Source organism: Falco naumanni, chromosome 7 (genome assembly GCF_017639655.2).
Source record: "Falco naumanni isolate bFalNau1 chromosome 7, bFalNau1.pat, whole genome shotgun sequence".
Classification (NCBI taxonomy): domain Eukaryota; kingdom Metazoa; phylum Chordata; class Aves; order Falconiformes; family Falconidae; genus Falco; species Falco naumanni.
In genome coordinates this window covers 62,968,898-62,990,667 of record NC_054060.1, presented here as the reverse complement: position 1 = coordinate 62,990,667, position 21,770 = coordinate 62,968,898, and the positions used below count along the sequence as shown (strand labels likewise).

General features: G+C 47.4%; 2 protein-coding genes across 2 annotated transcripts; one reads left to right on the top strand and one right to left on the bottom strand.

Annotated features, from left to right (window-relative positions):
* Positions 1-361: 361 nt before the first annotated feature.
* Positions 362-2,632, top strand: CLEC14A (C-type lectin domain containing 14A). The gene has a single exon (XM_040601498.1). The coding sequence runs from the start codon at positions 362-364 to the stop codon at positions 2,045-2,047; it is 1,686 nt and encodes a 561-aa protein (XP_040457432.1). The 3' UTR covers positions 2,048-2,632.
* Positions 2,633-9,758: 7,126 nt separating this feature from the next.
* On the bottom strand, positions 9,759-13,315 carry SSTR1 (somatostatin receptor 1). Its single transcript, XM_040602028.1, has one exon. The coding sequence runs from the start codon at positions 13,124-13,126 to the stop codon at positions 11,939-11,941; it is 1,188 nt and encodes a 395-aa protein (XP_040457962.1). The 5' UTR covers positions 13,127-13,315; the 3' UTR covers positions 9,759-11,938.
* Positions 13,316-21,770: the final 8,455 nt, after the last annotated feature.

Below are 21,770 nucleotides of genomic sequence, written 5' to 3'. Positions count from 1 at the left end.
AGCTGGAAAACGGAATGCACGCATGTGCACGTGGGTTTGTGCCACATGAAACGCCTGGGGAAGAGACTGGGACGCGCGCTGTGAACATGCACGTCAGGTAACAGCGGGCAGGCAGCCGAGTCAGGAGGGCAAAAACCAGCGGACTGCTCACGGAGAAACAGCTGCAGTGGATCAGTTTAAGTGGATCATTTAAGAACAGCCTACTGGAAGTCATCACAGGTACCCGACATGCAACGCACTCAGGCCAACCTGCTGGAAACCTGTGCACTGAATCCATTTTGGGGGGGCTTAAGCTGCCTCACGTATCGGGAGCCAGGGCTGGCTGCACGGCCTCACCAAACCCCGCAGCCTCCACCCTCCGATGCGCAGGTTACCGAAGCAGCACCCCGGGACACCTTCCCCCCGGGCGCGCTGTGCCGCAGGTGGGCAAGGGGGCGCGGGACCCCCGCACACAGGCCTGAGACGGAGCCCGCAACCCCGGCCCCGCCGCTGCGGCTCCGGGCCTCGCCCCGCTCCGCTCCGGACGCTCCGACTGCGGGGCATCGCCCGGGTCCTCCACCCGCCGCCCGCCCGGGCCGGGCCGGGCCAACGCTCCCCGGCCGCCGCTGGCAGCTGCCGCGTACCCGCCCGCCGGCAGACGGAGGATGCCGAGGTCAGCCCCGGCTCCCGACACGCTTCCTCCGGCGGGACCGGCGGAGGGCGTGGGCGCGGGGACGGCGCTGGGGTGGGACGGCGCCGGCGGCCGGGGCCAGCCCGAAGCCCGAGCCGGGGCCGAGCGCCGCCAGAGCCGCCGGGGCAGCCCGCGCCCCCGGGCCCGCCGCGCCGCGCCGCCGGGATGAGGCGGGCCGGGCCCTGGTGCCTGCTCCTGGCCGCCGCCTGCGCCCTGCGCCGGCCCCCGCCTCCGCGGGCCGCCGTGCGCTGCCCGGCCGCCGGCGCCTGCTTCAGCGCCCACCTCGCCAACGCCTCCTACGCCGAGGCCCGCAGCGCCTGCGGCCAGCAGCGGGGCGGCCTGGCCTGGGTCAGCGGCGAGCCGGAGCTGCGGCTGCTGCTGGGGCTGCTGGCGGAGGCGGCGGCGGGGCCCGCGCCCTCGCTCTTCTGGGTCGGGCTGAGGCGGAACGCCTCCGCCTGCACCGACGTGGGGCAGCCGCTCCGCGGCTTCTCCTGGGAGGGCGCCGGCGGCGGGGCGGCCCCGCGGGAGGTGCCGGCGGCGCTCGGCCGGTGGGTGCAGGAGCCGGTGCGGACCTGCCTCAGCGCCCGCTGCGCCGGGCTGCACCTGGCGGCGGCCCCCGGCGGCGGCCCCGGCTGGGGCTGGAAGGAGCTGCTGTGCCACCGGGAGAGCCAGGGCTACGCCTGCAAGTACCCGTACGAGGGCGCCTGCCCCGACCCCAGCCCCGCGGGCGCCCTCGACTTCGACTACCGCCTCCCCTTCGAGGCGCGCAGCGCCGGCCCCGGCTTCAGCCCGCCGGGCACCGTGCTCACCGTGACGTGCCCCGGCGGGGCGGTGCGGCTCACCTGCGAGCCCGAGCGGGGCGGCTTCGCCTGGAAGGCGGCGGAGGAGCCCCTCTGCCCCTGCCCCGGCGGCCACCGGAGCCCCGGCAGCGCGCGCTGCGCCGGGGCCGCCGGGTGCCGCGATGCCGCGGGTGGCGTCGCCTGTGCCAGCACCCCGGGCGGGCGGGCCGGGCCGCCCAGCGCGGCCACGGCGGCGGCGCCCCCCGCCGCGGGCAGCCCCGCGGAGCCGCCGGCTGTGGAGGCGGACGAGCGCCGGCCCCCCGCCCCGACAGCCGGCGGCTCCGCGGGGCCGTCCGGCGCCGGCGGGGAGCAGACGGCAGCTCCGCCGCCCTCCTCGTCCTCCTCTTCCAACTACGTTTTTATCCTGGTGACGGTCGCGGTGGTGGTGCTGGTCATCCTCGTCATGACCGTCCTGGGGGTCTTCAGGATCTGCTTCAACAAGAGCTCCGAGGGTGGCAGGGGCAAGGAGCCGCCCGAGGCCGGCAGCAAGGCGGAGGCGGGCGCGGCGGAGCCCCGCGGGGCAGCGGGCGGCGACTAGCCCCGGGCCGGCGGGGGCCCCGTCCGGCAGCTCTGCGCCTGGCGCCCCCCGGCTCCGCTGCCACCGTGGGACCTACGGGTTGCCGGGGCGCGGCCCCCGCCGCGGGGGTTTGAAGCCTTTGGGCAGGCAGGAGCTTTCATCGGTCTGAAAAGCAGTTATTTAGGTGCTGACATAAGTAAAATATAAATAACGCCAGCCTGGCCGGCGGAGCGGCGGCTTATCTTGCAGCTGCAACAGTTGCGGATTTTTATCTTCTCAGAAACTGTTCTCCGGCTGCTTTATTTGGAGCAAGTGGAAAGGGGAACACTGTGAGCGCTCCTGTCTCATAATTTCGAAGCCACTCGGTGTCTGAGTGGTACTTGGAGGCTCTCGGGTGTTTTCCAATTGCTGGAACATTTGGAGAGGTGAACAGCCATAATTTTGGAAGGAGCTGTGACCCGTACTCTTTCAGGCTGACATTCTTGAAAATGAAGAGCATTTCTATACTTAGAAGGTCATTAAATTGCTGAGGAAGTGGGAGGTTAATGGGGAGCCAGTTTTGTACTTCAGCTGATGAAAAGAATAAAGGATGATGTTAAACCTAAATCACTGCTGTTTGTTACTTCATGCAATATTCATTTTTATTGGGGCAGGGCAACAAATTTTTCATTTGTGGTTTTTCTCCCGAGGAGGGTCTGTACAGAGGCTGCTTTCTGCGTGCAATGCGCAGCTGCCTTACAATCCGCCCAGGAGCTGACAAACTTCGCCCTGTGAGAGGAGTGGGTGAGAATACATCATGCAAATCCCATTCTTTTTACTCATACAGTTTTTCACCCTGACCTTTGAGAATAAGGAAAGAAGGATTCACCCTTTGTGCCCCTTTCTAAATGAGGTGAACACTTCCCCTGTGATTTCCCTTGGGAATTCCAGTAGAGCAGCTTTCATCCTGGCCGCAGAGCTTGCTTCCTTTGCAGTTCCGAGTGGTGATGCTCACTTATTATTATTACTATGGTGTCGGTTTTCAATCAAAGTGGTAATGCCAAATACTGATTCAAAGTTTTCTGAGTGCAGTAAGATGCAACTAATTGGATCTCATCCAAGCCTTTGGGGTACAGGGAAGGCAGAGAAATACTTTCTTCCCTTAAAAGAACTTTAAGTTCTGAAATGTCTTTTTAAATATGCTTTAAGTAACTTTCCTTTTGAGTTTAGAGAACTCCTTTCAAACAATAATGTGTATCATTACCAATTTTTCTTGCAAGCAAAGTCTGGAAGGTTAATATAGTATAAACATCTGCTAAGAATCAAGTATGACATAGCGTGGGGTTTTTCTTTTTCCTTCTCTCCACTTAATGATGGTAGGCTGTTGCTATCTGAGAAACAGTCTTTTGTTGTTGTTAAGGGGATCGCAGACATTTGTGAGCTATCAGGCTGTCTGTAGCCATGAACTCCATTGTATCGTGATGGGAATGAAATCCAGCTAGGTGAGAATGCTATTCGTTACAAAGCTGTCTCATAATCTGCATACTTTTCCAATCTGTTTATCTGACATTTGTATTTCAGAAGTCAGGCATTTCTCAGCCTCAGTAGGAGGTTTGATTCTACATTCAGGTGTGCACAGTTTTGGAAAATGACTTGGCCATTAATGCCTTTTGTCTTAATACCACTCCTGCTACTGTCACTGTGAGTAATTTCTGTTAGGGAGCAGTGTATGTGGAGCTTTGGTCTTCTAGAAGGGGCTGTATAAGCAAATAGCAACTAAGATGGATGAGAGCCTCCCACATTTATTACTTCTATGCTTTCCCACGTATCAGATGGCTGAATTCTTAATGGGATGGTACAACTATCCAGGTATGTTTTTCTAAGCTGTAGAAATACCCTCATTCTGTGTTTCAGCACTCTTACCCAGCACACAGCTATGTGCTGAGTTAAGTACCTGCACCTCACTACTTCTTTTGGCGTCTCTCAGGATTTGACTCTGACTAGTCAGTTAAAATGTGTAAGTTCATGCCCTTGCAAGCCATTCACCTGACTCATCTTATTACTCTCATGTCACTCTGCCTGTGTTTCCTGTGAAATCACATTTTGATTTCTGATTTCTTTTCCTCACACTCAAGATTCAGGATTAAGCATTAGACATTTGTTACGTTTTCCCCAGTTTATAATTTGACTCAGCTGAAACCAGACCCTTTTGCATCTATGGATGGGATCCATCTCACCAAGTGTACCCATCTCCAACAGCTCATCTAGATTCCACTACTCACTTAGACTCCTTTACAGCCTATGGAGAGAAGTATGTACTCGCGATTTCTTTCATTTTAGACTAGATGCTGAAAACAGGGCCAATGAATTGCATCCTGAAAGTGCCATTTCTCTATATTGACCGTAAAGAAATGCAGTCATATTTAAATGCATGTAAAACACAAATCTGAAATTAAATTGGAAAAATCAGTTAACCTAAGTCTCCAGCTGTGCAAGTCACTTTCCTAAAAGCAAGCTCAGAGTGCCTTGTGTCTCGTCAAGGCGTGGCTAAACGGGCATAACTTTACCATAGCTTCTGTTGGTTGTACACAGTAGAAATTCTTGTTTTGTGTATTTGGGTTTCTTTACCTGTTTTTTTGCAGTCAGTAGAATACAAAGCCAATCGTATTTGGGTTTGATTGGAACCCGAGCAGGCTTGAAATGCATGAAGTTCTCTTCCTCTGATGGTTCAGACCAAGAAGTGGATGGTTTGGGGGAAAGGATAGATCATCTTTGCTTTCCACTCTCAATTTAAGTTGTGTCTCTTCTTAAAAAAGGAAACCAACAGGTAACTGGCTTGCAACATGGACTGTTGGCTCATAGCCATGACTTGGGGGTCTGCAAGGCAGATTCAGTGCAGGGTTTGCTGTTTGTATCCATAGGAGGCGAGTAAGTAAGGTCATAATGAGTACAGATAACCATAACAAGGATTGATGTAAGAAAAGTGTCTGGTTATGAAATTGGATGCAACTTCCTTTTAATTCTTATGTAACACCGTATGTAAAATACACAATCAAATATAACTATTTTTCAAAAATACCACACAGATGGAGACAAATTTTGACTTTTCCCCTCATGTTACATATGTGACCTTTGACTATACATATTACATAAGCATATTATATTGCAACTGTTTTTCCAGTACAGGAAAACCATTATTTTATCCCAATGAAAGCCATATAAATCACATATGAACTTTGCATCAGTAAGCTTTACAATTTGTACGGAGGATTTAAAATAATTTAGTAGTTTCAATTCTAGTGGTTCATATTAGGTCGTGTGTTTTTTTAAAATTGTAAATTCCCTGGGGCAAGGCATAGTGTTAGAGACCCTGGCTGTTGTCTAGACGACTGGATGTAGTAATGTAATGGTACTGAAATGGCAGACACAAGCATCTATGGGTCCACATTTAAAAACGATGGTTTCTGCCAAGAATAGGAATGTCCAAACCTCTCTCATCTATCACAGTGGTTCAAAAAGCATCCCCTGTTGCCAATTATTAAATCTAATTTTTAGAGTTCCTTAATTCCTCCAAAGACAGTTTGACTGGTAGGCACATCATCTGTCAGCTATACATATTATTCATGAACATGTGATGAATTTTTAACGGTATGTATTCATCAAATAATCAGAAAATTTTAATTTTCCCCAATTTTTTAATAGTGATTTATACTGCTGAGGGCTTGATTAAGTGTGTAATGGGATTGAAGTGAAATCTAAAAGTGGAGATGGGCAAAATTCAAATACTTCAAAGAACTTTTTTCCTTTTTTAAGTGTAGTGTATAGCTTAAAGAAGATTAAAGAATGAATGGATTCCATGCTTCCCCCAGGAATAGTAATTTCCTATCACTTAATCAATTTTTTTTCATGTTTCCAGCCCTCATTATCTTTCCTCATTTATTGCATGGAGCTTAATCACTGGTACATGCTACTTAGTTCCTTCTAGAAGTAATATTTTCTATTTCTTCAGGATGTGGACATTTATCAAGGCTGTGGAGTGATGATTCATACATTTCACTAATGAGATATATAGCTGACTCGAAAGGCAAACACAGCAAGGCAGCAGCAGTAACCACACTCCTAGGGCTTCAGAATAGGTTAAACTTCATGCCTTTCCTTCTTCCCCCAATATGCAGCCTTGCCTTTCTCCTCTGGACCTGTAGAGCTCTGGGACTGGGCAACCAGCAAGTGAATATGAACAGGGAGTCATCTGTTTGCAAGCAAGTCTTCTCCCTGTTTCACATCGCAGACTTGGATGACTGCTTCGCTGTAGGCGAGGCACCTGAAGGCAGCAGGGAGGTGGGGAAGGCAGACATGTGGTGGTGGTCCCAATTATTAAGTCCTTTCCCTCTTGCCACCCACCAGTCCTTTTGCATTGCAAGTCAGAGGCAGAAGGATGGGGAAACAACTGCTATTATGTATTTCATGGATAACATAAAGAGTGAGAATCCTGCAGGTCCAGGGAGAGGATGAGCTGAGGAAGGAGGGATAAGACAAACAGTCAAGTATCCGTCTTTACCGGGATGTATCCATCGTCACCATCCTCTCGCTGCATATCTTTTCAAGCATCTGTTACTCAAAATGTGGTGGCTTGTAAACAAATAAACGTTTTCAGTCGTTAATCCAGGAACAACACATGGGCTGTAATGTCAGAAAAGTGTGGTTTGGCTTTTGGAACATAACCAGCAGGTCTTGTGTTTTGGGCTGATAAGAATGGTTTACACTGTTCCCTGGAACATAATATAGGAGCATAATAACAGATAGTTTGAGTAAGATTAAAAGCCATCTAAGTCAGTAATCTCTCTGTGATGATAGTAAATACTTTAGGAAATAGAACAGAAAATCTGACATCTGTAAATGACACTTCTCCTTGGTACTCCAAGGTTGCAAGACTGAGTTTAAGACTGAGCTCATGTCACACTTGGTAGACTTCCATCAATTTGTCTAACAGAGTTTGGATTCGATTATATTACTTTTGGCATCCAACCATCCTGAATCAATTAGTGCTACAATTTATTTACATGTGACATGAAAAAGTAGACCAGTTTGTCTCCTTGATTTTTCCATACCTTTGCTATACACTCCTTCACTCATCTCTGGCCCAGGTAGAGGAGTCTGTTTAGTTTATTCTTTTTTAGAAACAAATCTATAGATCTGATTGCTTTGTTATTATTTTTTTGCGCCTTTTCTTGGGAAATCCAAATTCAGAAACTGTTGGAGATGCAGGTAGTCTTCTACAGTGACTTAACAGTATTTTCTGGTTTTTAAAAGTTATTAACATAACTATTTGTTTGTTGTGACTGCTGCAGAAAACTGTGCTGATGTTTTCAAAGAATTATCCCTCAGTTTTTTTCCAGATCATTTATGAGAAATTTGGGCAGGACAAGTCCCAGGGCAGGGCCCTGTGGGTTTCCAGCAGGTTTCACCACAGTTAATAGTACAGCTCTTTCATTAGGGAATTCCTTTTGAATTCTTAGGGGAGCACAAGCCTCTGCTAATAGTCTTGTACTGTCCACCATCTGATTTACTCCAAAACTCCTACAAACTCTTTATTCTGATGAACTTCCACAGACTTATCCATTGCTGCTATTAAAAAAAAAAATAAAAAAAAAAAGGTCCATAATGAACAGAGGCAATAAGATTTTGGGTTTCTTCCCTATGGCTCTTTCTTCCAGAAACACTCTTAAATACAGTTGTCATTTATCAGCAGTAAGTACACTGGCGGGTTTTCTGCTCTACTGGATTTTGCATTGGTAGTTGCTACATCTTTAAGCAGACATTTCTCAAAAAAAAATATTTTTTTTGGTCTGCTTTAAAATTTTGCTATTTTTTTGCTGATGTTCATCCTTTCTTCTATTTTCATTATTTGTACTTTATTTCAACTTTAAATTATGTACTTTTCTGTTGTGTACTGTTTAAGCTTTTAGATTTTTTGAAGGGAAAGTGGTCCTCTAATGCCTTCTTTTGATAGGTAATAGATGTTTAATCTAAACCCCTAATATTAAATTCACCTTCTCCGTGAAGAAATCAGATGAGTTCTTTAAGTGTTGAATTCAAGGACACCATACACTGCCTGATGGTCTCTGCTGTAGAGACCGTCTCAAGAGGCAGAGATCTACACGTGGCCATCACCTTTTTCATCCAACCCCAGATATCGAGTGCCTCTGTGACTGCTCTGGTTCAAGCCCACTGACTGCACATAGCAGTCAGCCCCAGGACTATGAGATGCATCGTCTTTACTACTGCGCTGGGAAGCCTAGCGATAAAGGAGAGAAATTCCTGGCTACCCTCCTTTGAGTGGGAAAATGTTGCAGAGGTACCTGATGTGTGTTCCATGTGAAGACCATTCTTCCTTGCGCATACCACGGGAAATACTCCAGCCTGCTGACTAGATGCTGTTGGGAGCGATCACACTGTTGGGTGTAGGTCTTAGGCTAAACAGAGAACAACGAGCGTCGCATGGATTTCGGCAGCACAGGGCCAATTGCTGTGACAAAGTGGTTGCAGTATTTTTAAAATGTTAAACTCATGGGGGAAAAGCAGCAACATACTACTGGTTATAAATTACAGTTTACCCATTTGTAGATGAATTATGCTACAGCTGTATAAAGAGGCAAAATGTCAGCAAGAAATGTCACTGTACTTTTTTTTTTTTTTTTTTTTTTAGTGAATTAGGCATTAGTTCAAATAATTTCCATATGAAATCTGAAGACCTTTTTGTAATTTGGAAAATATTAAGATGAATTCCCTTTGTTTTCTAATGTTATTTCATGTTATTTCACAAGGACAACTTTTTTTAATATTTTTTTTTCTGGTAGGGATAGTCTACTGTTTAGAATAATAACACAGAATGAAATCACTTTCTTTTTCTTCCAAAGCAAATGAAGAATGATTTACAGCTGTTGATCACCTCTCCCACTGCCAAAGTCGAGCCAAGCTCAGGGTGAAAAATAGCAGGAAGAACTGTTAGTTTAGGATAAATGGGTTTTCTTTCCAGTTCTTTGCAGTTTCCAGTTCTGAAACTGCAGAGGGTGTTTCAGTCAGTAACGTCCAAGCGCGTCCATCTGAAGGAAAGCCTGCCATCTGCCATCTGCCGAGGCACCCACAGCCTCTGCCCAGCACCCGCCTGTGCTGCCCAGTACCAACACCACCCTCTGCGATCTGCTTGCCAGAACCTGAAATTAAAGTGCATGTGCTGGTAGGTGTAAAGGCATCCACTGCAGCTCTGCTTAAAGGCAAAGTCAAAAATTAAAATCATAATAATAAAAAAAAACCCAAGAAACAAAACCAGGCTCAACTTCTCATCAAAGCTGAGTATCAGGTATGAATCGCTGCTTTAAAACTTTTTTCTCATCGTGTCTGATGTTAAACAAATCCAGTAGTAGTAAGCAGATGACTCCCTGTTTAATCTGACCATGCATAACAATATGCCTGGGTGAAAAAACACTTCAGATTATGAGATTTATAGCATTTTGAAGAGACTGTAAGTGAGATTTTAAATGAAGCTCTACAAATAGCATCATGTGGTATCGTGGGGCATTTTACTGTTTTGACAGATGTTTGGTTTCTGTGAAAAGTTAAATAAGCTTATAAAGAGATTCCATCCTTTTTTCCCCCATATGTGCATGTAAAACATTATCAGAATTAATAGATGCATGTTTTCTGTAAATGAAGTCCACTGGGAAGTAAAAGAAAAGAAACTGTACAATTGTTAAACCTTTTCACAAAATATTTTAATAAGGATGTAACAGCTTCACATTAGCAATTTTTAAACTAAAAGGAGCTGACTCACAGCCCTTTGAAGTGAATTCGTGTTTTTTCGCTCGTTTCAATGGGCTTTGAATCAGACAACTTTTTAATACTAAATTTATACATTCATTTAACAGTACCTAATTTTTGGTGAAAGAAATGTACAAAGTAGTATTCTGCTTTTTGCTGCTGAGAAAAGTTAGAAGGGTGTAAGTTAACAAAAACCTGTAGTAAGTCCACGACTGCAAATGCTAGATGCCTTAATTGTCAACCTTACACAACGCTGTACTTAAGCACCGTAGCTACCAGTACAATGCTATGGGTATGCTGCTACTAGAGATTTTTCCCAATCTCTTGCTTCAGATTGCCAGTAGTTATAATTAATACAATCACAGTATTGTGCTAGAGAAGTGATTTGTCACAGCTACTGGGACACCTGCCACTGTGTGACACTGTTAACACAGGTGGTAGAAAGCAAGAAACATAGCTGCTTATTTCAGCGTAGTCCGTACCGATTCTTACATACGGGATAAGAGGGAGCAGGGATAGAAGATTTTGTTTAATCAGCTGTCATTTATCAAACAAGAAAGCTTCATTCGTCTATATGAAAATTGTTCTGTCATAGAAGGGAAGAGAGAAAATTCAAGAGAATTTTTGTGGGGGAGAAAATGTAGATGAAGGAGTTAGAAAAAGTGACAACCGTTTTATCTGAAAAGGAGCCTTCTTGAGCATCATCCATTTTAAATGCAACCTTGCAAGTAGCCACCACAGACATAAGTACACAGTATAAACTGCTTCAGAGAAACACGTTCACGACACAGTGACAAGAATCAAATAAAAAAATCAAACAAAAAGAGGTCAGGCACACACGAAAAACAGGAATTCTCAGAAATGAAACATCAAGCAGCTCTGGGCCAGTATATTACATTGGCAACATACGAACACACCCCCCCTTGGTTTTTTAGTGCAACAGAAGAAACTGAAGCTAAAGGTAATAGCTATTATCAAACAGCTACTTTTTTTTTTTTTGTCAAGTATTTATTTCAGAGCCTGATGGAGACTTTGAAACCAATCCCTCTTTTTCCATGTAGGCTAAAGTGACTTTGTGGCTGCCCCAGGTCATTCAAAACTGTCTCAGCTCCCTTCATTGCTGTTTCACAGCTGATGGAGCAGGCGCAAGACAGCAGCTTCACAGTCTAGCGCTCCCTTTAAACTTTATTATTAGCACACTTTATTGTACATATGGACATACTCAAACATTTCCCAACTCAGTGCTCACCCCCGACTCCCGGCTCGGTGCTCTGCTCCCTGTGAGTCATGGGACTGTTTATCTCTCATTATCAGCAACCTGCTGCGCACCTCTGAAGCACGGCAATAATCACATTTTTTTCCGAAGACCTTTTCTGCCCTGCTTCCCCTGAGCGTAGCACAGAGAGCCAGAGTCCCAACCAGCTGAAAGCTGTCTCTGAAGCGAGAGACGGCTCCATGTCTATGCCACTGCTTTTCCCAGGGCCTTTTTGCTCCCCATTTCCTTTTTTATTCTGGGGGCAGGGGAGGGGCTGGCAGAGAGAGGCTACTTGCTCCTTCCTGGAGGAGGGCAAGGTGTGTGTTGGGGGGGGGGGGGGGGCTTTTCCCAGCATTTTTACTCTCTGAAGGGGGAGTGCGTACTGAGAGATGCAGAACAGGGTCACGTTCAGCTGGGGGGAGCCTGAGCCTGAATGCTGGGCTTTGACTGAAGCAGGTTTGGCTCAGTGGCCTGGAGGGGTCCCACCAACTGAGAGGGGAGGGCAACCTGTACAAAAGGTGAGGGGAGAGTCGCTGCGGGACCCGGACAGCCACTTGTCAGACACACAGAAGGGTGGCAGAGCCTGGCTGCCAGACCCTAAGTCAACCCACGAGCGTGGCAATTTGCTAAGTGGGCATCAAAGCATCAGCGACTGCACCCGCTCTCAAGGGGAGCACGTGGGGGGGGATGGGGTAGCAGACCGAGGATGTGGGGTTTTCTTCACTCCTTCTTGTGCCAAACACCACTGTTGGTGGGCAGGACGGAAACCCCCTCCCTCCCGGCCTCCCCATGCCACAGCCCTGGCCTCGCTCACCCTCCTGCTGGGGGGCAGTAGGGGCACGGGGGGCAGGAATGCTTCCTCAGAGGGTGGTAATCCTGGAGGTGCAAGTGCCATTCCTGTACATGCTCCCTGACTCCAAGTTGTCTGGGGGAAAGTCCTCCACGCTGTATGCCCTGCTCTTGAGGGCAGTGGCATAGTAGTCGATGGGTTCTTCTGCAGCATTGTCCATCCAACTGAGGCACAGCAGCCGCTGGAAGGACCGCTTGAAGTTGTCTGAGAGAAAGCCATAGAGGATGGGGTTGGCACAGCTGTTGGCGTAGCCCAAGATGACGGAGAGCTGGCTGATGGTGGCATCATCCTGCTCTACAAAGACGTTGACCAGCTGCACAATGTAGAAGGGCATCCAGCAGATGACAAAGACCATCACCACCATCATGACCATGAGGGTGATCTTGCGCTCCGAGCGTTTGCGTTGCTGCCAACCAGCCTTCAGGGCCACCATGCGCATCTTGGCAATGATGAGGATGTAGCAGAGACAGATGGCCACCACGGGCAGCAAGAAGCCCATCAGAAAGGTGTAGACCACAAAGACCACCAGCCACCTCTGGGTGGGCTCTGGCATGAGCATGTTGCAAGCCACTGTTCCATCACTGTTGGCCGCTGTGTTGGAGAAGATGATGATGGGCAGGATGATGAGGATGGAAAGCACCCAGACACCCAGATTGACCATCTTAGCCACAGTGGGCCGGCGGTACCTAGCCGCCTTGATGGGGTGCACCACAGCAATGTAGCGGTCCACACTGAGCACGGTCAGGCAGTAGATGCTGGTGAACATGTTGATGGCATCCACGCTGAGCACCAGGCGGCAGAGCAGCGAGCCAAAGGGCCAGTGGTGCAGCAGGGTGGAGGTGACCAGAAAGGGGACGCTGAGCATCAGCAGCTCGTCCGCAATGGCCAGGTTGAGGATGTAGATGTTGGTGGCCGTCTTCATCTTGGCATAGCGCAGGATCACATAGATGACCATGGAGTTGCCGCACAGCCCCACCAGGCACACCACGGAGTAGATGAAGGAGATGAGGATGGCGCTGCCCTGAGACTCGCTCAGGGTGCTGTTCGGGGCTCCGGAGGAGTTCCTGCCGCCCGAGTCCATGCCCCCCGCCGCCGCCTCCTCCGAGGCGCTGCCGGCTCCGCCGCCACCGCTGTCGCCGCCGCCGCTGTGGCTGCCTGCACCGCCCGGAAGCCTGGGGCAGGTGCCATGGGGGAGCATCCTCGGCGCCCCCCGCCCCCGGCTCAAAGCGGCAGGCGCCGGCCGCTGCCCGGGCTCGGCATCCCGGCGGGGCTCCCGGCACGGCAGGCGGCGGCTGCCGGCACCGCTCGCTCCGGCTGCCGGTGACCGCCGCTCCCGGCTGGTGAATGATTAATAGGCAGCGGCGCGTCACCGGCTACGAAAAGGAGGAGGGAAAGAGAAAAGGAAAAAAAAAAGCAGGAGGAGACGTAAGTGGGTGTCCCTCCCAGCCCACCCCCGCGCCCGCCGACCTCCCACCCGCCCCCCGGCGGTGCGCGGCTTGGCAGCGCCGGGGCGGACGGGGCGCAGCTGCCCCCGTCCCCACTGCCCCCCACCCCGCAGTGCCCCCCGACACTGCTCTCCCCATCCAGTTTGGTTCCCCCCCCCCCCCCCCCCCGCGCTGCTGCCCCCCCCCCCCCCTCCGCCAGCACCCTCTCCTCCCCCACCGCCCTGCACTGCTCCCCCTCCGTGGGCCGGCCCGGGGTACCCCAGGCAAAAGGGACCATCCTTCCTCCTTCAGGAAAGACGCCCTGGTGAGCGGTGGGTGGGCGGTGTTACCCGGCAGGCATGCCTCTTGCTACCCAGCTGCTGTAACCCTCTCCTGTCACCGTGGGTGCTGGCACCGGGCATGACACCCACTGGCACGGCCCACGCAACTTTCAGCCCTAAGCACACGGCAGTGCCTGAGCACAGCAGCCCGCCTGCCCCCTGCCACGGCGCAGCTCTGTGCCCCCGGCCTTGTCCAGTCCCACCACCACCACCAGACATCACACAACAGCAGATACTTTACAGTCCTGCCCCTCTCTGCATGCTCTGTCCCAAAACACGCCCTCCTGTCCGATTCTGACACCCAGCACATGCTCTGTCTCTATCCGTCACACATCCAACAGTGCAGGCACCCGTCTGCATGCTACAGCTCACCATCGTTACACCACAACGGTGCTGAGACAGTCCTAGCTATGCTGCTACACAAACACGCCATCAGTCTGCTTTTTTGTCGCCTCACATACTGCTTCCACTCACAGGATCACTTCAAGCTCAACCATCACATGCTGCATCACCAGCGCTGCAGCCCCTCTCTTAATATTGTACTTAAGACATATGCATAGCCCTGACAGGGTTGTATCCACACGGGGTGAGGCTATGAACCCTTCTCAGCACTATACAGTGACACAAACCATTGACACCATCTCCATTCATACACTATTTCTTACATGTATGTAGCTATCACTACATAAATGACTTACACCATGCTGTATCTGACTTTTACCATGCTATTTCATACACACAGCCTGATCCTGGGCAAACACAGTCATACACACCGGTAGCTACTCATACAATCATCTCCAGACAGGCACGACTGCCTTACACACCTCATTCACACCACCAGTTCCAAACACACATGAGCACCAGCAGATAGTCCTAATACTGCATCTCTATACCCTGACATGTGTACTTTTTTGTGTTTTTTTTAAATGTATGACCTTCGCATACACCTCTCCTTCAGAGCACTGTGTCTTGCCTCCCTATGTTATTGCTCCACGTATACAGTCTGTCCTTACGTGCTTATACATAACTACTTGGTCAGTTTCCATATACCACCACCACCTGCCCATTCTTTATTAACCAGACATGGTTGCTCACTAACACACACACCCTCACACTTGCTCACTGCATCAACACACCCTCAGCACAGGGTTACATACAAAATGCTCAGTAACTGCTGATTCTGTTGGCTGTAGCCACTCCTATGTGCAAGCATATCACACCTGTACGGACACCAACGTCTCTCTTCACATGAACTGTCGCCTATGAGCACCACCTACTTTTGTCAAGAACAGCAGGTCCCCACTGCATAAATATCACCACAGTGCATATGCTGCTATACGTTCCCCACAGCACCACCATACTCAGCATCACACATGCATCCTTACAACCTACTCATTTCACCATGCATGCCCATCACCTCCTACAGTTCACACATCTTGTTATCACTGTCTGCTCACCATCACAATTACACATATTATCACTACCCACCACTTTAATATGCAGATACTCGCAGCATTACCGTCAACTTATTATAACCCATCATCATGAATTTATTCCCCCTAGCACTGTATATACTCCTATATCCCTTATCACCAGCAGCAGCTATTCCAACACATGTATATAACCTCTCTGTCTGTATGATTTCCCTTGTGTCAGTCCTGACCTCCAATCAGTCTACACCTAGACACTCCAATGTGACCAGAGTGTGCTCTTTGACACCTTGTCAAAGGTATTACAGTTAGCATGCACACTTTTGCACGACTCTTCAGCGAGCTGTTTCCTTTCCTGCTCTGACTAAAAAGCAGATTTTGTATGCATGTATATGTATATATGCACACCTACACATAAATTTAATGATACATAAAAATAACCCTATTCAGTTTTTAGTAATAACACACAAGTTCTATCTGGGTGGTACTCTGTGACCCTTAGGGCTTTTTTATTTATGTTTTAGTATAGAAATATGTATTGAACAGCTTTTGCAGATGATCTTACCGTTCTTAGGACTATTGCTGTATATGAGTCTTTTAGCTAGATGTTTAGAACACTTGGGGATGTCATACACATTTTTCGCAGAAAACTTATCCTTACATTTGGAGTTTTAGAGGTTGTATATTCTGATGTGTTAGCATCAGAGCTTCCAGTATACAGTGGGGAAAAAAAAAGATCTATAAATATCTATATTTAACTACAACATGCAAATTCTTTTACTTGCAGTGTGCTATCTGACACTGCTTGAGTCTCTACAATTTTGTAAATTCAGCTGGAGAGTTATTTTCTTTAAAATTTATATTCTGGGTGAATATGAAGCAGCCTTTAGTCACTGATATGAGCTGGAGCAAAAGTCAATAGCTGCAAATCCATCAACAAGAACATCTGGTTGCAGCGCTTTAGCCTGTTTGAAAACCTATAGTTCAAATATAATACAATTTTTGTTTCCATGAACGTTTGTTTTAAAGGGCATTTACTTATGGAGCATTGATTGAGGGGTTTCCTTTCATATTGTTATAAATTGACATTTAGCAATAGTATGACTAGAAATGTGAGTGCTTTTAGATTGCTCTTTACTGAACATGGGAGGAAAAAGGATTGGTTTCGAAACTATTAATAGTAGTGTCAGCACCACAGAATTTCCGTTCTTGACTGCATTGCCCTCCATTGCATTTGCATACATATAAACACATAGTCACTCATGGACTCATTTAAGACATTTTATTCATGCTTAAGCCCATTTGAATTAATTACTTTACAATACTAGCATTTGGCCATGCCCTGCACCCAAAAGGGCCAGTAAAAGCTCTTCCGTTGAAAGGGATGTGAGCATAATGTTCTTTCTTACTGCAATGATTCAAAATAATATACCTGTAAACTGTAACTCCTGCAAAGGTACTAACCTCATTAGGTATCACAGACATACCTGCTTGACATATACGCCCAGAAAAAACAAAATGCCATCATAGGCATAATTATAATGAGGAACCGTGCGCTATATGTCCCGCTTAGAAGGCTTGAAAATTTCTGTATCTCCATTCATTGAAGTTCCCTTTGGGTACAGAAAATTCCATTCACATTAGAGGATTATATAATTTTCCAAAAAGGAATTTTCTGAATGCCTGTCTAGTCACTTAGGCTGATTGCTCTAACACAGTTTATACATATTAATTTACTGAAAAATTCCAGCTACCGATCTTTTCCAATCTCAATTGCTTGTTGCTCATGATCCAAAAGCATGTATTTCTAACCTCAACTACTTGACAAAGTAACAATGACTGATTAGAAACAACACATTTTATTATCATATTAATGATATAATACTGTTATAAATACCAACATTGGCTCATTTCAACCTCATGAAACAAAAGGCATATTTCTGACAATCCAAATAGCCTTTAAAGCAGAAATCCTGATATAAACCAACTCTAATTTTGGAAATTATTAGACATTTTATTTTTGTAATGGTTTGTTCTTTTACCTAAGGAGTTTGGCTGTAAAGAGTAGGCCAGAGGTCTTAGTTTGTGTTTATAATCCACCTGTCACAAAAAGGGGAAGGACAGCTTGACCTTCTCAACACAGTCTGCAGGCTGGCCTAAGACACACATCAATACGTTCCAATACCCCATTTTTGTAGCAACACCTGCCTCCCCTGGAAAGCTGGAAAAAGAATTAATCTCCAAAAAATTCTTGCTTCTGGGCCATGCCAGGAAGTCTAGGGCTAAGGCTTAGCCCATGCCTAGGGTTAGAGTTAGGGTCAGGAGGGACATGAAGCCCACAGCTCCAGGTGCAGTGGGAGTGCCAAGGGGGAGGACCAAGGGTAGGGGAGGCTGTGCAAAGAGCTCATGCCTGAACACTTGTTCGTTCCTCTGGGACAATGCTGGGCATCTCAGGATACAGTTCATCCCATGCCTAAGTTTATGTTTAAGGTCAGGAGAGACGCAAAGCCAACAGCACCAAGCTGAAAGCAGTTGAAAAGGGTTTAAAAGCTGCATAAGGTAAGGGAAGGCTCTACAGATGCTGTCCTCTAACAACTTTCTTCTCTGGGACATAGGTTGGGGTCTCTGGATAGAGTGCAATCCATGACTACTTTTATCTAACCCTTGGATTAGGGTTAGAAGAGAGACAAAGCCAAGAGCTCCAAGGGAGCTGAGCTGCAAGAAGGGCTGCCAAAGGGTGAGAAGAAGACTTCACAATCTTTTCTCCCTTGCCCACATTCTGCTCCAGGACATGGCTTGGGTGTCAGGGTAAGGTCCATCCCAAGCACATCTTAGGGCTGGACTTACATAAGGCAAAGCACAGAGCTCCAACTGATGAAGCACTTCCCACTGATATTGGCAGCTCAATCCTTAATTTTCTTCCCACAGCTGAATGCTAGCCCAGTCAGCTCCGTCTGAAGTATTTGAGGGAAGAAGCCAATGGCAATTAGAAACACCCTACTGACAAACGTTGACCCTGACGGCAGGGTAAGACTGACTCTCAAAATCTCCCACCTAAAAAACCTCTACGAACAGCTCACAAGGCAGATGAGACATTTTCTGTCAGTCAAGATGCCTTGCACCTGGGGTCACTGTGTCTTGAGTATTGCAGCAAGAAAAAAGAAACAGTCAAGGCACAAGGAAGCCTGTGGTGTTTATTAAATATGTACAACCCACGAAAATAAATGAATACCCTTCATCAGTATCCTTCAACTTTTCAGCACAGTAATGATGTGGTAAGCTGTGCAACTGCTCTAGTTAGTACACACCACAAACCAGCACATTCAAAAGAGTTTTGGTAGGTTACGTCATTTCAGTGGGGTCTACTGACTGATTCGGTAAAGTGTCTCCTATTCAAACTGTAGATGCCCTGTGCACCATTCAAAACGAATGTTTCATAAATCTTGCTGATAAAATAATTGAGTGAACACTCTTTTACAACCATCTATTTCTACAAAATAGCAAAATATTATATAGTGTGGGTAATCGGTTGAATTGTAATCCATTATAGCTTTGTTAAAAATCATTCAGTACCCATTTCAATTGCATATTTTTGGAAGTCATACATTTTTCATGACCTTTTGATTAAGATAGAAAATTTCGGGGCACTTAAACCACTCGAATGTAAATTCTGTTCCTGCTTCATGAGTATCACTGGATGTGCTGTGACTCAGCAGAGATTTTAACTTTTCATTAGAATGTGTCACGTTAAGAGTCTGATGAGTGGGAGAGGGGGAGAAGACAGCCCTCCTGTTGAGTTATGAAGTTTGGAAAGGATCCCCTTGCTTTCCAGACTCCTCAGAGAGGACTCTAGGTGTGGCTAGATCCAATTGTAGTCTCAGACTTGGTCAGTGGTTTTAAATCTAAAGGATCATATGTACAACCACTCATCAGAGTTAATGTTTGCCTGCCAGAGTCCAGTTAAGGACTTTCACTGAAACAGCTTTGCGAAGTTATAAAAATAGATTATTTATTAAAGAGACAGATATAACAAGTTTGGAATCACCATTGATAAATACACTTACTGCAAAAATCAAACTCGAGTACAGTGCTTTTGCTAGTAATATTGTCCCTGGTAACACCTAACGTAGTCGGAGGTGCATGTCTTACTGAAGAGGCGTCCCTGCGTTGGGAGGAGAGACATCCAGGCCCCTCGACCTGTCCCAAGATAGAGTTCTTGTCCTGAAAAAAAAAAATGATTGTAAAATGCCAGATTTTATACTCATGGCGAGGTGGGACTAAGTCACTTACTGTGTGCTGGTTGGCCCTTGACAAGGTGTCAGTTCAGGAAGGGCAGTTGGGCCCGATGGCTCAGTGCGGAGTGGGGAGGATTCGGTACCGATGCAGACTCATGGTTACGGATGTGGGAGGCCTTTCCCAGCCTTTGGTGACACAACCGCAGGCTGTGAGGGCCCCCCTCACCCGGGCATCGCTCAGTTGGCTTGCTTGTCAGACTGCATCTGCTCCCTGTGTGGCGGGATGGGCATGCTGCTCAAGGCAGAGCCCCACATCCACTTTGAGTTGTTCATTGTTAGATCAGGATTGAGAGGGGGGGAGGCACAGCGCCACAGAATGTCAACTCATATTAAAATGTTACCTTTTTAATACAGCTATTGTATCTTAGATGTCGTAATTCCGAATGTGTCATGAAGACCAGTGGTGAATGGTGTCCCTGAGGGGGTCAGTGGTGGGACCGGTGCTGTTCAGCATCTTTGTCGGCAACTTAGGCACTGGAATTGAGCGCGCCCTCAGCAAGTTTGCTGACAACGCCAAGCTGTGTGCTGCGGCTGACGCGCTGCAGGGAAGGGACGCCATCCAGAGGGACCTGGAGGGGTGGGCCTGTGTGAACCTCATGAAGTTCAACAAGGCCAAGTGCAAGGTCCTGCACATGGCTTAGGGCAATCCCAAGCACAGTACAGGCTGGGCAGAAAATGAATTGAGAGCAGCCCTGAGGGGAAAGACTTGGGGGTGTTGGTGGACAAGGAGATCAACATGGCCCAGCAATGTGTTGTTGCAGCCCAGAAAGCCAACTGTTATCTTGGGCTGCATCAAAACAGGTGTGGCTATCAGGCTGAGGGAGGTGACTCTGCCCCTCTAGTCTGCTTTCACGAGACCCACCTGGAGTACCACATTCAGCTGTGGGACCCCCAACATAAGAAGAACATGATCTGATGCAGTGAGTCAGGAGGAGGCCACACAGATGATCAGAGGGTTGGAGCACCTCTCCTGTGAGGACAGGCTGGGAGATCTGGGATTGTTCAGCCTGGAGAAGAGAAGGCTCCTGGGAGACCTTATAGCAGCCTGCCAGTACCTAAAGGAGGCTTGTAAGAAAGATGGGGACAGACTTTTTGGTAGGGCCTGAAGCGATAGGACAAAGGATAGTGGTTTTAAATTAAAAAAGGGTAGATTTAGATTAGATATTAGGAAGAAATTCTTTACTGTGATGGTGGTGAGACACTGGCACAGGTTGCCCAGAGGAGCTGTGGATGCCCCATCCCTGACAGTGTCCAAGGCCAGGCTGGATGGGGCTGTGGGTCTGGTGGAAGGTGCCCCAGCCCATGGCAGGGGGGTTGGACTACATTACATTTGAGGGTCCCTTCCAACCCAAAATATTCTATGATTCTGTGATTCTGGTTATCATTTTACTTTTAGCAGAATGACTAAACTTTACATCAATTTTAGTTATGGTTGAAAATGCAGTGCAAATAGACAGATGGAAGTGATTCATTATAATGGTATGTTAGAAAGCATTTTCTCCTAAACAGAAAATTTTGTCATTTGAACTTTACAATTAATTGAGAAATTAACAACTATTCTGTAAAAACAGATGTTTTAAACCATATTCATCAGAGAAAGAGTCAAGCTGTTGCTTAGTGAACACATAAAAGATTCTTTGTCTCTTGATCCAGATGCATTTATTTCAGACTTAGCTGCTGCAAATATCAGAATCAGATGCTTGGCAAAAGTTGCCTTTCATTGCAATTCTTCCCACTTTGTTGTATTTTCTACTGTAATACTTAATAGCTGACAAAGAGTACCATTACTGAGATCAATTATCTGGCAGAATCATACAACAAACTGCTCTGCACCATTGCTTTTTTCAGGAAAGCTGAGGGCTGAATACACGTGCTGACAGCACACTCCCCAGGATCTCATGAGCAAGGTTGTTGCCCCAGCAAACAAGATAAGACATAGCACCAGATTCTGATCTCAGATATGCTCTTCCAAATCTGAGTAGTTGTATTGACTTGTAATTAGCCAGGTTCGTATTAATGTGTCACCGGCTGGAACCTCAGTTTTCAGTCCTTGCGTCCGTTTGAAAAGTTATATGGTGACAAGTGTCATCAGCAGTAGGTGCAGCTGAAATGCTACTGAGCATGTTTTGGCCATAAACATAGCCAAGGACAAACTGTATTTAGCAGATTTTCATCACGCTTCGTTAAAACCTGCCTGGAGCAGGGCAGATAATTGTACATAAAATCTTGTTACTTCTTGATTAACATGAATATTTGAAAAGAATGAGGGAGTTGTATATGTTGTTTTAGCTGGATAAACAATATCTGAGAAGTCAGGCTCCCCAAATTGTACTACCTTGTTCTACGCTGTAA